Genomic DNA, 18,301 nt, shown 5'->3' on the forward strand with positions numbered 1-18,301 from the left:
ATATGAAATGAAAACAGACAAAATAATATAACCTAAAAGTTTTCTCTTGTCTTTCTTTTTTCTCTTTTTCATTTTTTTATTCTTTTTCATTTTTTTACAAGAGACCTGGCATAATGATGACCATGTCCCAAGTTTTTTTTTTGAGACAAGAGAAAATAAAGTATAAATTAACAAATAAGATAAAATAAAAACGCAAGTACAAAGGCCATGGTGTAAGTACTTTACCGCTCGATTCTTCACAACTTGTATGTCTCGATATCATAAACTTCTTAAACTCTCATCTTGATAATCTTCACTCTTGTACATAAGTCTTCAACTTGTAAAAATTCTGCTCCTTGTCTTGTTGCTTTACTTGAATCTGAAATCTGCTCATTGTACCGTTGCTTGAAAACCTTGAACGTCTTCAACTTTATTTCAAATTTGTGATGCTCCTCTTGTTGATGATGATGGTGTTTTTATGGACCTGTTGGTGTAGAGAGAGATAAAGTGGATGGTGCTAACTGCGAACAAGAATACAAGTGGTATGTAAGTTAGCAATTCGATGTCACCATCATGATTGACAAAATAGCACTCAAGAGATCAAAGTAGTGCTTCTATTGGTGGGAGGTTGGGTAGCTCACCATTGGCATTAACGTACGGTGACACACACTCTAAAAGCACATATTTTTGAAGGTCGGTGCCTCACATTATGTAAATGGGTAGTCTCCACTATAGGGGACCACAAATATAATACCGAATTCATTATGCACCTCATTTGCCAATGGCATGGTTAAATCCAACTTTAACTCTCATACAAGTAAGAAACCCGATCACGTTCTCTGTCATCTTTAAGTTCAGTCACTCTTGTGAGAATTTCGATGTAACCTTAGCGACATGTATACTATGTGACTCTAAACTAACTACAAGTTGGAGTTTTTCATTCACTAATTTACAAAAAAGTTGAAAAATCATGAAAAATTTGAAACATTTACAATGCAAGCTTAACCACTCCCCCACACTTAAACTTTACATTGTCCTCAATGTAAATTGAATCGTCCAAAGAAAGTCAAGGTGGGAAATCATATAATGATTTGCGACAAGAAATCAGAAAAAATAAATACAAGACGAGAAAAGAAAAGAAATACTCATCCTATGGGTTACCTCCCATGCAGCGCTTGTTTTAAAGTCGTCAGCCCGACTATATCCTTGCAAGATTCATTCCACATATACCAACAATCTGAAAATTTGGGGATCCTTCCATTAACCTGTTCTGCAAATACTCGCTTCACACAAATATTAGTACAAGAAAACATAAGTGAAGCTATCGCCCCATAGAAGTTTCCCCCACACTTATTCTTTTCTACACTAGGAAGTGTATAAAGAACATAAAAATCAGGAACTTCTATGGTTTCTTCTTTGCAAACCTGCATAGTATGAGAATCAAATGTTTCTAATGGCGGATATCGAGAAACAAAGTCATTTAACAATATTCTCGAAGCACATATATTCAAGCCAATCAGAGGTATAGGAGAAGGATTAATAGGCAAAGGGTTAGACAAACCTTGCAACTCTTGTGTTATGGTATCCTCTTCATCCTTAAAGAATTCAAATGAATTACTTACCTCTTGCACATCGTGGTCCTCTATCAAAACCTGCAAGCATTCTTTGTCCGTTTTTGCCTCAACCAAAGTCTCAACATAAACATCATCATTACAATCACGTGCAAGCTCAATTGGGTCTTCCACAACATTACTTAATTCGGTCACTTTCTCAACATACTCCTCTCCGTCTTCATTTTCAGACTCACCAAAATCAGAATCGTCGTCGGTGTCCCAACCTTTATCACGACGTCGATTAAGTTCCATATGAATGGTCCTACTAATTTCATCGACAAGCTCTTTCAAGGCTCCTCATCTTCCAACTTGTATAATTTATGTACAAGTTTTCTAACGTTCACACGCTTACCACCATTGGCTACAATAGGTTCTCTTTCCCATGACTCTTCCCTTTGAACGGATGAATGATCATAACTATGATATAGAGTCGGGTAAGAAAAAGTGTTGCAGAAATTGGTTTGTGCCACGTTCTCTCTATCACAATCAAGTTGGCCTAGTCCATTTATAGCATTCATACATCTCGGATAAAGCCAATTGGAAGTAGAATGTCCCACCTTGGTACTTGACTTACATACCCACTACAAGGTTGTTGTTGGTATGTATGAAAATCATCATAAGATCTTGGATATTGATCATAGTCAATAAATTTGTTCTGATCGTATCCCATAGATGGTGGGCAATTGTCATAGTGTTGAGGAGGTTGAAAACCGTATTCATTGCTCCAGTATGCTCCTTCCATGGAAATTGGTACCTGAAACAAGAGTTCTCAAACAAATGTTAAAAACCAGAAAATAAGAAAAACAAAAATAAGAAACAAAACAAAAAACAAAAATAAGAAACCAAAAACAAGTGACAACCACTGCCTCCCCGGCAGCGGCGCCAAAATTTGATCGCTGTCGTAGGCGTCAAAAATAATTACACTTTCTTACTACTCAAAATATATAGCATGGGCAAGAAAGGATCATTCCCACAGAGAGGTCTTGGGTTGTCAAGATGTTTCGATTTCCTATATAAAACAATTGGGGGTTTTCTGATTTTTATAAACTAAGTTATTCTAAAAACAAATAATGCAAAGCAAAACACTCAAATCAAGATGTAAAGGTATTGGTTAAGGATTTCGTTTTCAGTCACAAACATGTTCTTGTACTAATAATTAGAATTGATATTTAATCTCTCATTATCAAAGGCCCTAAGATACCTTGATCGCAAGAATATCCCACTAATTTCCTCTTGTCATCAACAAACACATTAAAAGATGCGCATATGAATCATATCTAAGAGAACAACCTAACGTGTAAAAGCACTAATCAAGTTTAATTCCCTAGATGCATTAAGTTCTATGAAATCAGGCCAATCAAAGCAATAGAACGTGTAAAATCACTAATCCGATTTAACAAAGGTCGTAAATCACTTGCGATTACTAGGATGCATCACTACAAGCAATAACCACAATTATGCTATTTGCATTCAACGTATACCACTTTTGCGTATAATAAACCCTAAACTAGCAATAGATGTGAATACATGTTCAATCAATTGGCTACTCAACTAAACAAGCAATCAAATCATACATGGCGATAATTCTAGTGAATCATGATCGATAATTATGAGACAAAACTAATCTATCAATAAAAGAAGCATGCTCTGTGAAATCAAATTAATCAATAATACGATTAACTACTCATGTTAATAGAGTTCATCACAAGAATAAAGAGAAAACTCATGTTTCTAAACCCTAAAACAAAAGTAGAAGCAAAGATAAGATCCTAAGATTAGAAAATAGAACCCCTTTTATAAACTCTTTCTCCTCTCTGATTTCTCCGACCTAAGCCGCATCCAACATTTGTTTTTCGTCTGCTTAGAAACAACCCAGAATGCCAAGCCCACAAGTCAGAGCCCATCAAGTAGGTCAATTACTTGATAAGCCTGTCTGTTTTGCAGAACTGACAGGCCAATTCAGTCTGTTCAGTCACACCCATTTCTCAGTATCCATAATTATCCTTCCGTGCCTGCAATTTGCATTCATTCATTCTCCATCCACAACAATCATTGGAAGCATCAACACCTATTCCAACTCCATTCCTATTGTAATCCAGGCATCTCCACTTCCATCACCAACTGCAGTATCATTCAAGTTGCACCAGCACTAGATTAATCTTCTGCATCAGTTACAAAACCACCTGCACTTCAACAGCTTACCCACTTCATAGATCCACCATACTTTCTGTAGCTCCAGCTGCAACATCATCTCATTACCACCATCACTGCCCAGACTGCTATCCGAACATGCATCTGTAACATAGCTATAACAGCTACAACATCAGCTCTTCCTTGTAAACTGCACCGTCTTCTCTATTTCGGGTTCCAATCTTCATCGGCATACAACCAACATTCTTGAGTTTCCACATAACAGCACCACTAGCAATCTGTTTCCTGCAACATACACAATCAACAGCTCCAGTGCCATTTCAGTTATTCTTTGCAGCTTCATTCTCTCCCGGAATTCACCCGAGTTCAAACAGCTTGCACCATTCATACCCTGAGTCATTCTCCATAACCTTATTATCTCTTTCAAACTCAAGCCACTTCTGCCGAATACAAACTAACTCCTCCATTGCAGCTTCACAACCAACTTCCAGTCTCATAGCACCAGTAACCAACTTAGCCCACCTGAAACCTTCAGCGCCATCACCAAAGCAACACTTTGCTACTACAACAACCATACTCTTCACCTGAGCATCACCAGAACCATTTCCTACATCTCTTCCAGCTGCACACTCTCAACATCGGAGCCATCATACCCTGTAAACCTAACATACATCTATAGAAAACGACCACCATCTTCTTCCATATTCCATTGCTTGTAACTGCAACTACATCACCTGCACACCAGACTACATATCTGAATCAATCAACCTCACGCTCTCAGTCGCAGCACCAACTTGAACTGAAGGTCTATCATCCTCCCTGTATCTGCTCAGCCAACATCTCTGTCATCATCAACAATTTCACAAACCCATTAATCCACCTGTTCAACTCTTATTACTTCAAGCACAGAGCTTCAATATCTCAAACATCTTCTTATCATCGAATAATCTTCAATATTTCAACTCAGTTAATCGCCTCCATATCTCCATCAATTATCACAAACCATCAACAACAATATCATGCCCTAATTGCAGTTTCAGGAACCCTAAATTCTCTTTCCATGGCTAATTTCTTAACAGAAACAACACCAATTCCCCTTGAATCTCTTCACCAATTAGAACTCAAAATGAAATATGAACCGAACTCATTCTTCTCAAATCCCTAATTTCTCCATTTCTTCTCATATTACATCTGAATCACTATAAATTGTTCCATCATATCTCAATTTCTTCATCTGGTTCACCGAAACAGCAACCCTATCTTTCTTCACTGATTTTCTACAGCAGGAGCAACACAAATTACTCTTGTTCTTTTTGAAATCCAAAGCTAACAGACACCCCATACTCTCTTGATCTCCCTCTTCTGAATTCTAATGGAGCCGCCATTCTTTACTGGCAGAGAACATTAAACAGAAGCTAATGATGGGAGAAATAAATCTCTCTGAGTTTCAGGTCTTCTGTAGGAAAAGGCTAGTGGGTATAGCCACCCCTGTATAGTAAATAAGGGCCACCTAAACTCTTTGGCCTGTCAGTTTCAGATAACCGACGGTTTAATTCTTCGACTCAACTGTCAATTACGGGAAACTGACAGCTCATTTTTCACCTCCTCCTTACTCAACCGAGCCTGCTCCAAATATCACTCTCCTGTGAATTGACCTTTTTGTTTTTACGCTCCAAATGGACGTTTTCTTCTTCTTTTGCGCATAATAACTCCATTGCACCTGATACACTCAAAAGCAAACATAAGTACATAATTTACAAGAAAACTCGTAAAGAAAGCATAAACAATATATATATATATATAAAGGTGTTTTAGACACCTATCAAAAGCTCTGATATTGGGGATATCGTCGCCAGTTTCGATCGTTTTGTTTTGAAAGGACCGACATGTCTGCCCAATCGAGGGATCAACTTTTCGTTCAGGAAGCATCTCCCTGAGCGCCCCTTGGCAGTTAGTGAGGGAACTCACGAGTACCATGATTTCATACGTCGTCGGGCCTTGAATTATTTTTTGTGCGAGTCGTCTCCTCCCCGTGACCTGTCTGTTCAAGAGCTTCGAGTGCTTCATGCGTCTGGTCGGATTAAACTTGATGATGTCGTAGCTGCTGCACATCGTCTTGTTCCAGCCACTAAAGGTCGCCCTTTGGAGCCCTTAATGACTTCTTGGGCTCCTCCTGAGGGTCATGAGCCCATAAAGCCAAAGAAGGGGTCAGAGTCGTTTTCTGATCGTAATCCCCCATGGATAGAGGTATCAAGACCATCTGATAATCCTCTGACAACACAGGTATTTGTTGTTCCCTTCGTTTTACATTCGTGTATTATTTATCGTCGCCCCTTTTTTTCAATAAAATGAGTAGCGGGGCTTGATTTCTCAGTAAGCTCCTCATTCCAATCGCGCGGGGTGGAAGCCCCCTTCTTATGTAATGGAAGAGTACTTGAACATGCCTGAAAGTGATTGGACTGAGAAGAGCCTTGCAAAGAAGGCTAGGAGAGATGCATCTAAGTTGTCTGCTTCGCGCCCTTGTTCTTCTGCTAACATCTCATCCTTACAACCTCAGCAGGGTCGTCGGAGGAGCGCGTCGCAACCTCCTAGGAGCATGAGTAACAGTCCAACTTCCTCGTTTGTAGACCAGTTGAGGGGACTTGGGGTTAGTCTTCCCAGGGGTTCTGGTTGGGTATCTCCGCGCCTTCACGTATCGTCAGTTCATCCTCTTCGCACTGAAACTGTCCGTGTTAGGGGCGAACCTCCGGTGTCCCCTAGTGCCATTCTGCAATCAATGAGCCCGTCTGGGTCCAGCCGGTCAGTTTTCATTGGGTCCTCATCCCATGTGGCACCAACCGTTAATGATCCTACGGGTAACCTCCTATTTAATACGTGTCTTCGTTTTTATCATTATTCTTTCCTCTCTCTTTCCCATTCCCCTCTCTTTTTTATATTATAAAGCTAAGTTGTTTATCGCAATGGTGGTCATCTCTCATTTTTCAGGTTCCACTAGTGACTCTAAGTCGTCTTCTAGTTCTTCCGCATCTCGTCTTAAACCCGCTGATATCCCGCCCGATTCGTCGATTCTTGAGGTTAGTCCCCTGTCTCTTTCTGCTCCCTTCTCTATATTTTGTGCTTTTGTTCGTTTGTTTGCTAAAATTTCATCATTGGCGCTAGGATATGGGTAAGAAGCGTAAGGAGACTGCTAAGCCTGACATAGACGGCACGCGGCGCATAGTCCCTAGTGGCGGTGGGTCTGTTAAACGTGCTCAGACGGATGGTAATGGTTGCACTTTCTACAAAAAAAAATAACAAAAATAGGTTATATTGCAAAATCCTAAATTATAAGAAACAAAAGAAAAGACAATGAAACCTTAGCACAACGAATAAGGCTTGGTTCTTGGTCGAATGCTTTATATAGTGAATCAACAGCCCAAAAATATTATAAAAAATATATTTTTATATCACCAATACCATAAAATTTACAAAATTTCCATAATATGAAATAACTACTGTATTTTTAAAATCTTTTACACGTTTAACAATAGAAACTGTGTAATCTTAAATTTTGGACATCCGTTATATTTTTTAGATAGCCTCATTATTTACGAAAATATTTATCACATAATATTTGTCAACAAATATCTATTATCTTTTCACACTGTTTAGAAATTTAATTAATTTAGGTTGTTTTTTATAAATGGAATGGAATGAAAATATATTTATAATATTTTATTTTTGGATAGTTTGGATAGTTTAGTAATATCAAGATATAACAAAATTAGAATTCGGGTATATTAATTTATTTTTTATTTTAGACTAATTTTATATTTAATTATGGTATGAATAAAATTAAGAAAAGTAATACGAAAATGAAGTTTATTATTTTTTTAATGCTTGAATTTTTGTATGCTCGTTTTTGTATTGGCTCGATTTAGATTTCAATTCTTGCTTTAATTTTTTGTTTCAGATTCTAACAATTATGTAATTTTTTACTCCTGGACAAGATCACCATTTGCAAGAAAGACAAAACGTATGGTTCAACTTCAAAGGTTAGTACCTACGATCAATTTGGTTTTTTTATAATTTTCATTGGAAGTGTAATCTTATTTTTTTAACTGATAGAATGAAACTGTAATTAGGAAAAGAATGATTCTAGAAGCTGTAAGCGGACATTGGATTTGAACATTTTTTTAATTTCTTTTAGTGCGATTGATTCTGATGTGTGATTGATTTAAGTTTTTGATTTTTGCGATGAAACCGTGAATTTTTGATTGATTTTTGATTTTATATATTTTTGACAACATAGTATTTTTCGAGATAATTGTTTCAGGAAACAATAAATCTCTTTCCCATTAAAAAAAATCTTGTAGGGCTAGAAAAATATTTTGCAACGTTTTTTACTGGGCCACGTCAAATAAATTTTCTTTAAAATTTTTGTGGGATCAGAATCAACCAGGAGCGAGAACTAATCAGAAGCTCCGGTGAATGAGAGCGCTCGAAAAAACTCTATTATTATATAGAGAATATAACCAAAATAATAAAATATATATATATATATATTAGAGAGAGTCTAGTCCAGTTGACTCAGTCATGTGTCTGTTTAGTCCTTTTTGGGAAAATATATTATAGTTTGTGATAGAGCATTGCTCGGTCGAACTCGCATGCGTTGCTATCTCAAGCATGTTTGTCAATGTTAGTGATCAAAACTATAAGTCTTTATTTCTAGTCTACTATAGCTAAGTCTCGGACTAGGATAGACAGTGTAATTGAGCTCAATAACTCCATGGCGGATCATCATACAAGACGAAGAACTACTCAAGGAACTGGTGGAACTTCGTCGACAAAAATGTATGTGGAGACTTGAACTTATCTATCACTCAAAAGTCTATCTACTCTATCTCCTATCTTGAGACAAAAGAGTTTTTGCTATATAGACTTTGATTATACACATTTGCTATGTCGAGCCGAGTTTAACTCGCCTATCTATTTCACGAAATATGTGTTGGTAAGCTTTCGCTTTGGCCAAGTTCATCTTTACCTAGTGAAGAAAGTCATGTTATGTTTCAATCACTTTGAAAATTGCTTTGACGAAAAATAGTTTGTGAATAACAACTATATAACGCCCTCTAACAATGTTTCAATGATTGAAATGAGAGTTTAGATTATATAACCAATGATGGATATAAGCATTGTTGTGGAAACACATATGTGTATAAGTCCTTATTCCTTGAACCGAAGTTTGCGAACTTTGTTGATCAAGAGAACCGGAACAAGAGTCGTGAAATAAGTCCGCGAACTAGCAGAAGTTCTCGACCCGAGAAAATCTGTTGGAGTTTGAGAACTCCTTCCGGGAACTTAAGTCCGCGAAATTAAGTTAGCTTATATCTAAAGACGATTGTTTATGAACTCATGTTTATATAAACTAAGGAATGTTAATTGCAAACCATGGCTATAAAGTTCATAAACCGATTCAAGTGAATCAAATCATTTTCTCTTCGATTGTGTCTTGTGTAGTTACATAGATTTCCTTGCAATTGAACAACTCTCTAACTAGTTCATTTGAGTCATTTGAACTAGTTATGGTGAAGAAGAATATAGTTGATATGAAAGTGCTCATATGGCTAACCATTTGGTTAACTATTGTTGAACCAACAAATGTACATGTTTGGGTACGGTTACATAAACCTAGAAACGTGCATTTCATTTGTGTGTAACAAGCTAGATTTTTGATCTAACGGTTGAAAGATATTAGCTTGAATCTAATCAGGTTTTCATCTAACGGTGAATATTTAATGCTTTGTTACTAAGCTAATATTGATTTCAAACCCTGATTTGAAAGACTATATAAGAGAGAACTCTAGCAACTAGGAAACCTAATCCCCACACCTTACCTGTGATACTATTTGTGTAATCTAGAGTCGATTCTCCATTAACCTTTGGTTTCTTCTTCTAAACCAGGTTAACGACTTAAAGACTTCATTGGGATTGTGAAGCCAGAACGTACTACTTTCTCGTAGTTGTGTGATATGATCTTGCATATTATATCGTACGAGTACAATCGCAAAGATTGGCTTGAGATTGATATCTCCGATAGACAAGATATAAAAGTAGTCAAAAACATCTTCGTCTCATCGTTTGTGATTCCACAGTATCTTATTTCGTCGCTTCGATTAAGATTATTGTGAGGTGATTGATAATACTAGGCTGTTCTTCGGGAATATAAGTCTGGGTTATCAATTGATTCCTGTTCACCTTGATTTATCAAAAGACGGAACAAAGCTCATAGGTATTTCTGTGGGAGACAGATCTATCTATTACCATACACTTTTCTATGTGATACAAATTTGTTTATTAAAGTCTTCGACTTTGGGTCGTAACAACTCTTAGTTTTGGGATCAGCTAAAGGAATCAAGTGCGTAGCATCCTGCTGGGATCAGAGACGTATGAGCATAATTGTACCTTGGATCAGTGTGAGATTGATTGGGGTTAAACTACAGTCCAGACCAAAGTTAGTTTGTAGTAGGCTAGTGTCTGTAGCAGCTTAATACAGTGTGTGTTCAATCTGGACTAGGTCCCGGGGTTTTTCTGCATTTGCGGTTTCCTCGTTAACAAAATTCTGGTGTCTGTATTATTTCTTTTTCCGTATTATATTGTTATCTTTATAATCGAAATATCACAGGTTGTGCGTTAGAATCAATCAATTGGAAATCCGACCTTTGGTTGTTGATTGAAATTGATTGATACTTGAACATTGGTCTTTGGTACCGTTCAAGTGTTTTCTCTTGTATTCAATTAGACTCGCAGATTTCTATTTGCTTGAGTAAGAATTGAATCGAGAAAGAGAGATATTATAACTCTTTGATATACTATTATCTAGATTGAGTCTGACTGTTGCTGATGGTGGTTTTTAGCTTAGGGTTAGAATTGTAAAACCTTACATCTGATGTGACGTCACTCTTTAAGGAAACAGAGCCATGAGTGTCAACCTCTTCACTGGCACATTTATTGAGCAACTCAATACTTTCTTATGAAATTTACCCCGAATGGTGCATGTAGCAACAATCCCAGGCATTCTGTAAATTTTGGCACCTTGCCTACACTCAATTAATATAAGTTTCTTTGAATGCTTTCTGTGCTATGTTCCCCGGCTGAACCCTTAATTTTGATATGGAATGACAATTTGTGTTCACTCGCAGCAGAGTAACACAAATTTCCAAATATCAAGGATAAGGTATTTGCATAAGGTATTCAATCAGAAAGCATGCTGCTCTCTGGCAATGAACTTAAAAGAACTTTGTGTCAACACATAAAATTCAATCAATTATCCTGACTAATTTGCAAAAGTTAGGGTTTTGCGCCTTGTGCAGTATATCAGACCTTTCTTGTCGAAATTAAGCCTAGGAAAACTAGGTAATTAATCCGCCATGGATTAGCAGATGCAAAATCTTGCCCAGAATCAGAAAACAAAGAGCCGCAGGATAAGAGCAACAACAAAGGGAGGCATGGCCATGCCTTAGGCCAATCAGCGCCATTGGCCACGCCCCATCCTAAACCGGCCCCATCTCCCTCGACCAATCAAGTTGCTCTAAAGCCGCCACGCTCACACCAGAAGTGTAGCCACGCCCATGCTTGACCGGCCCCTCTCCTTTCTACCGACCAATCAGGTCACTTTAAAATGCGCCACGAGCACTAAAGCTGTGGCCGTGCCTTATGTTTGGCCATCCCCTTTTCTTGACCAATCAAGTCGCTCTAAACTCGCCACCATACATTAAAGCCCAAATGCACCTTGCCGCGCCACCATACTAACTGGCAAGCCAAACGCGCCCTGCCAGAACAACATATTAATCGGCATGCCAACATGCCACTCTGCCGTAGTAACATGCCAATGTGCCAAAAATGACGCCATTACGTGCTACTCCACTTTTTCTGTTCGTGACCAATGTCGTAACAGACTCCAATTAGGATTTCATGATCGAACCAAGACTTTGCTTCAGTAGCGTTAGCCGAAATCCTAATTTTTGGTCATAGTCCACAATATGACACGAGCCACTTTAGCCTTGGTCATGCCGCCAAGCCCTAACTTTGGCCACGGCGCCAAATACTAGCCTTGGCCATGCCGCCAAGCCCTAACTTTGGCCACGACGCCAAATCCTAGCCTTGGCCATGTCGCCAAGCCCTAACTTTGGCCACGACGCCAAATCCTAGCCTTGGCCATGCCTCCAAGCCCTAACTTTGGCCACGACGCCAAATCCTAGCCTTAGCCATGCCGTAACGCCACAGGTGTGGCCATGCCACAACGCTGCAGACGCGGCTATGCCACTATGCCGCGTCTATGCCATTATGCCATTAACAGGTGCCAACAGAATGTGGCCATAATCAACGACCACTCTCTCTCCTGAATTACAATCTCATCCATCTAAGTTTGCCACCGAACTGACAGACTTGTGGAAACATTTAGGTGACCCGCTGTCTAAATCTAGTGGCCATGGCTATGCCAGGCGCCACTTGCACCACCGTTCCACTGACATGCACGAGCCATGCCAGCTATGCTGCAATACCGCTGGCATGCACCAAAGGTGCCATTGCGCCATTACCAGGCGCCAACAGAAGGTAGCCATAATCAACGGCTACCCTTCCTCATGAGATGCGATCTCATCCATCCAAGTTTACCACCAAATTTCCAGACTTGGGGCAACTTTTAGGCGACCCGCCGCTTAAATCTAGTGGCCATGGCTACGCCAGGCGCCACTTGCACCACCGTGCCACTAACATGCACGAGTCATGCCAGCCATGCTGCAATGCCGCTGGCATGCACCAAAGATGCCATTGCGCCATTATCAGGCGCCATCAGAAGGTAGCCATAATCAACGGCTACCTTTCATCATGAGATGAAATCTCATCCATCAAAGTTCTCCACCGAGCCAGCAGGCTTGTGGCAAGTTTCAGGAGACCAGCCAAGACAAGCCTAATAGCATCGCATGATATTTTTTTGCGGCAAGCCTCTTGATTTTAACTTGTGATGTACCACTTTTCCACGAAAACACTTGAGACATCAAACATGTCACAAACTGGGGGATACTCATCAGGGTATTGATCTGGCGGTTTACAGCGTGCGGCGTGCAATACGCCCGTTACAAAAAAGTGTCATGAAGAAGGGCGGTTAGTAACAACAATAAGTAATGGTGTAAACGTTTCCTTCATCATGGAAGCATAAATTCTGACATTACACGTTACTCCACTCTTATACTACTCAATCGTTTCCACTTCCTACGAGACCAGGGTACGTTTTACTACGACTTGTATAAATAGGTTTCACATATTTCCACCAAACAACAAGTTTTGGTCAGGAGAGCAACATAGTATCCAGAAATCACCTGATAGCTTTCATCTAGCCAGTTTTACTTTCTGATACAAGTCGTAAACAACCACACCTTCAGAATCAACTATTCTGGTCTCAACTCTCTCTTCGCTTCCCTCCCTAAGACCAACCCTTCTCCTTCACTTTGTGACCGAAGCAAGCCTGGAACAACCATTTCTTGGTTTAGGCCAGGGTTGTACAGATTGATCTCTCGAATCAAAAGTACTCCCGTGCAGTACATTGTTTAGGGTCTAGACTCGTTTCTCATCCACACACACGAATTTACCAAAACCAGCAGAAACCGTTTTCACCCTCAAACAACTGTCTAGTTGATTCTCTAGAAAGTATATTGGAGTTAGTCCATACAGATTGCTAAGCGAAATATTGGGTGTGGTTTTTGTACCCCCGCTTTTTCAATTGGTATCAGAGCAGGCAAACACGTTTAAGACCTTACAAGTCTGTGTTTGTAGCGATCTGACTCTATGGACAGAGGTGCTATCTCAATTAACATACCACCAGTCTTCGATGGCTCTAATTACGTACGGTGGAAAATTGCTATGCGATCTTTTCTTCAAGCACGTGATTTTAAATCATGGGTATATGTTGTTAATGGCTATGATGCTCCCGTTAAGGCATTTGGAAATGTAAACATTCCCAAGAATATTGGTGAATACATTCCTACCGAGATACTTGATCCAAAGCAAAATTTCGACGGTTTGAATGCCATCATACATGCCATTACCCCGAATCTTCAGCACCATGTGTCAAATTGCACTAGTTCTAAAGATGCGTGGGATATCTTAGAAACCGTATTCGAATGTAACTCCAATGAAAAGGAAGTTATGATTCAAAACCTTAATTCCGATTGGGAAAACCTTCGTATGGAAGATGAAAATACATTTGATGAGTTTAATCACAAAGTGTTTGAAATTGTTAATGCATCTTTTGCATTGGGTAAGACTATTCCTGAAAAGGACATTGTGATGAAAATTCTCAGATCTCTGCCATCTAGATATGACTCTAAGAAGCATGCCATCGTTGAGGGAAATAACCTTGATAATCTCTCCAGAAATACGCTGGTTGGGAAGCTTAAGATCTTTGATCACGAACATTCATCCAAATCTAAGGATGTTGCGTTCAAAGCACTAAAGGACACGAAATTACTTGAAAAGTAAAAAAGTGTATATCTCTGAAGACGATTACTCTGAGACTGATTCATCAGATGAAGATCTGGACAAGTCGGTCTCAATGATCCTAAGACAGTTTAGAGATCTTCTGTCGAAGAGAAGTAAACGGTTCTCCAGAGATAAGCCTAAAGCATCAGTTAAACCTCATAATCGTATTCCTCCTAAAAACAGGGAAACAGATGAAACTGATGACGAGGATATGCCTCAGTGCTTTAAGTGTAAGTTATTTGTCCATTTTTCAAACGAGTGTACAAATCAGAAGAAGTACACTGGAAACAAAGGTCTTGCTGCAACTCTTGATGAAATGTCTGATAACTATGATTCTAATGAAGACAAGAAATCAAGTGTTGCACTTCTTGGTGAAAATATTGATTTTGATAATTGTAGCGATACATACATCAATCTCGATATTCTTTCAGAAGAAAACTAAACCAATGTGGAAGAAAAAATTGACCCATTCTTTGGAAATTTTGTTTGTAATGTTTCAGGTTCCATTATGTGTCTAGCTGCGTGCACATGTCAGATGCCTGAATATTATCCAAGATTGATGTGCTCATATTGTTCTCAAAAGGGTCATGAACTATCAAGGTGTTACAAGTACAAACACCAATTGAGGCACGTCAACAAACTTCAACGAAGAGCAAATCGATTAGCAAATAAGCCTAAACTCACTCAGAAGACTGCTGAGGTATGTAAGATTTTATCTTCGTCTAAGAAGTTAGTTTCCAAGGACAAAACAAGACCATTAGAGAAAAAAATATGGTCAAATCGTTTTGATAGACAAAAGTCTGAGGATTCCTCTCAAGAGGAACATGGTGGACAAATCGTTGTTCACCGCAACACAACTTGATTGTGTTGTTGGTAAATCTTGTCTCATGTGCCTGATCAAAAGAGACAAGGTTATGTACCTCTCAGAATTTAGGAAAAGTTTTTCTTTTTTTAGTTTTATTCTTCCCTGTCTATCAATAAAAGAAAGGGTTATTTTCGACAATTCTACTCTCTAGGGTTCAGAGTTGTGCATGCACGAACCTGTTAAAAGGTTGCGTAACCCTACATTCCTTTTTCCTTCCCTGAAACCTCTTTTTATCTCAAGACTACTTGTTGAGTTTAAATTGTGATTTCCTCTCACAAACACATACGTTTATGGATACTCCAAGCATGATGTCATCTGATGGAAAAGATGTTAATATAATCCATCAATCATGAAGTAAAAAGAAAATTCTCCATTGTCTCCTACCTTGAAAATAAAAAGAAGGAATGTGAGGAAGCCAAGAGTCATTCCTTCAAATTCTCAGAAGTTTTTTGACGTTATTGAAGTGATGAAGGAGATGCCAAAAGAGATTCAGCAAATAAAGGCTTTTATGTATAAGACTCATGAGATTCAGAAAGCCCTGGTTCGACATCATTCAAGAAGGTTTATTGATATCAACTCCTACCTTAATGAACATTATGTCCCAATGGTTGTTGACGACAAGGAGTTCGGGGACGATAAAGAATTCTTCAAAGGTCTTATAGCCTAGTAAATCTTCTATTTTCTTGTTTTTAGAAGAATAACTAGAGTTTGGAATAGCAATTATTGTGATTGCACATAGCTATGTCTAACATTTTCATCTTCTTGTTTTTAGGTTTATTTGTTTAAATTCTAAAATTGTTTGGAAGATGATTTTTGCAGTATTAATATTTATGGTTTTATATATTGCAATTCATTGTGATATATGTGTGTTTGCGTCCGTGAACTATGATTGTCCCATACCTTGTCAAAAGTAAAGTCTTTCGTAAGTCGATATGCATGTGTTGATAAAAGAATGAATGAACTTTTGACAATTTACAAAAGTTAAGCCTATTATGTCAATTATTGATGAAAGTTAGGTTAAAATCTTTTGTTTGCAAGGATTATGTCTATTGCATGTCATCGTGCGAATAGTGATGGAAAATAGAATGAATCCTTGTGTATTCCGCAGTATTGATCTTCTCTGATCCATATTTTATGTATTACTGTGAGGCTCCGTAAGTTATCTTATGTTGAGTACTATTGACTAGGTTGATTATTTTATGATTAACTTAGTTATTGCTCCATAGATTCTCTTATGTCGAGCATGACCAATTAAATTGATTACTTTTTGTGGTTCATTTGGTTGTGTATTCCGATTAGATTAATTATGGGTTCTCTTGTGATTAATCTAATTGAGTATTTTTGAGTCTCCATAAGTTCACTTATGTTGAGCATTTTCGATTAAATTAATCATAGGTTCTCTTTTGGTTAATTTAATTGAGTATTTTTGGATTCAAATTCATATTCGTATGTGATTTGTTATGTCCAAAGAAAACCTTCTTTTGTTTCGAAATTAAGGTCGCTCTTGTTGTTCTTTCAGGAATGGCATTTTATGGGGGAGAGTTCTTAATTGAACTTGTGCTTAATTTCCAAATCTTTGTGGGGAATGCGGTTGTGGAATATTTTAGGGGTTATCTTGTATCTTTAAACTCCTTGATACATGCATTTAGCTTCGGCTTTATGATTGCATCTAAACAAGATGATATATGCTTTCTTATGGTCATGAAATATCTCTTTTGGAAATTTCACTAGGATCCCGTTCTTGTACCTTTGCCAATTTTATTGACAAAAAGGGGAAGAATTATTATGTAGTTCACACTACAAATACATATGGTTTGCGGATCATTATGTAAGGGGAGTGGTTTCCATGTGAGATAGATTATTGAATAAGGGGGAGCGATAAATATCACCATAGTATTGTTGTCAAAGTTGTGATACAATTGAACTTTGATGCTGTGTAATGATACTGTATAACAATGATCGAGAATTATGTTTTCTCATTGTTATAGCTACGGATTTTCAACAACGATGATGCTGAACTTACAACCTTTGGGATCATTGGAGTACTTGGAAGTGACGAAGATTTTGAGTAATGTTGAAGATTAGACATGTGGAATAGGAGCTACTTAAGTTTCTTTATCTTTTTTGTATTCCATATGTATTCATAGTTTTGTCACTAAAATTGAAAAAAAGGGAGATTGTTAGAGCATTGCTCGGCCGAACTCGCATGTGTTACTATCTCAAGCATGTTTGTCAATTTTAGTGATCAAAACTATAAGTCTTGATTCCTAGTCTGCTATAGCTAAGTCTCGGACTAGGATAAAAAGTGTAGTTGAGCTCAAGAACTCCATGGAGGATCATCATACAAGACGAAGAACTACTCAAGGAACTGTGGAAATTCATCGACAAAAAGGTATGTGGAGACTTGAACATATCTGTCACTCAAAAGTCTATCTACTCTATCTCCTATCTTGAGACAAAAGTCGTTTTGCTATATAGGCTTTGATTATACACATTTGCTATTTCGAGCCGAGTTTAACTCGCCTATCTGTTTCTCGAAATATGTGTTGGTAATATTTCACTTTGGCCAAGTTCATCTTTACCTAGTGACGAAAGTCATGTTATGTTTCAATCACTTTGAAAATTGCTTTGACGAAAAATGGTTTACGAATAACAACTATATAACGTCCTCTAAGAATGTTTCAATGATTGAAATGAGAGTTTAGATTATATAACCAATGATGGATATAAGCATTGTTGTGGAAACACATATATGTATAAGTTCTTATTCCTTGAACCGAAGTTTGCGAACTTTGTTGATCAAGAGAACCGGAACAAGAGCCGTGAACTAAGTCCGCGAACTGGCGGAAGTTCTCGACCCAAGAAAATCTGCAGGAGTTTGAGAACTTCTTTCGGGAACTTAAGTCCGCGAACTTGAGTTAGGTTATATCTAAAGACGATTGTTTGTGAACTCATGTTTATATAAACTAAGGAATGATAATTGCAAACCGTGACTATAAAGTTCATAAACCGATTCGAGTGAATCAAATCGTTTTTGAATCGATTGTGTCTTGTGTAGTTACATAAGATTTCCTTGCAATTGAACAACTCTCTAACTAGTTCATTTAAGTCATTTGAACTAGTTATGGTGAAGAAGAATATGGTTGATATGATAGTGCTCATATGGCTAACCATT

The 18,301-nt window shown here is 38.0% G+C and overlaps 1 protein-coding gene across 1 annotated transcript; it reads right to left on the reverse strand.

The window, feature by feature from the left end:
• Positions 1 to 460: 460 nt before the first annotated feature.
• Positions 461 to 1,930, reverse strand: LOC113301584. The gene is made up of 2 exons (XM_026550360.1): positions 1,141 to 1,930; positions 461 to 500 (listed from the first exon to the last, which is right to left on the reverse strand). Exons 1-2 carry the CDS (start codon positions 1,842 to 1,844, stop codon positions 497 to 499), a joined length of 708 nt encoding a protein of 235 aa, XP_026406145.1. The 5' UTR covers positions 1,845 to 1,930; the 3' UTR covers positions 461 to 496.
• Positions 1,931 to 18,301: the final 16,371 nt, after the last annotated feature.

Source organism: Papaver somniferum, chromosome 8 (genome assembly GCF_003573695.1).
Source record: "Papaver somniferum cultivar HN1 chromosome 8, ASM357369v1, whole genome shotgun sequence".
In the NCBI taxonomy this organism is placed as follows: domain Eukaryota; kingdom Viridiplantae; phylum Streptophyta; class Magnoliopsida; order Ranunculales; family Papaveraceae; genus Papaver; species Papaver somniferum.

What these genes read in the sequence shown, in the direction of transcription:
- LOC113301584 (XM_026550360.1), bottom strand. Translation starts at nt 1,844, where the DNA reads ATGGAACTTAATCGACGTCGTGATAAAGGTTGGGACACCGACGACGAT.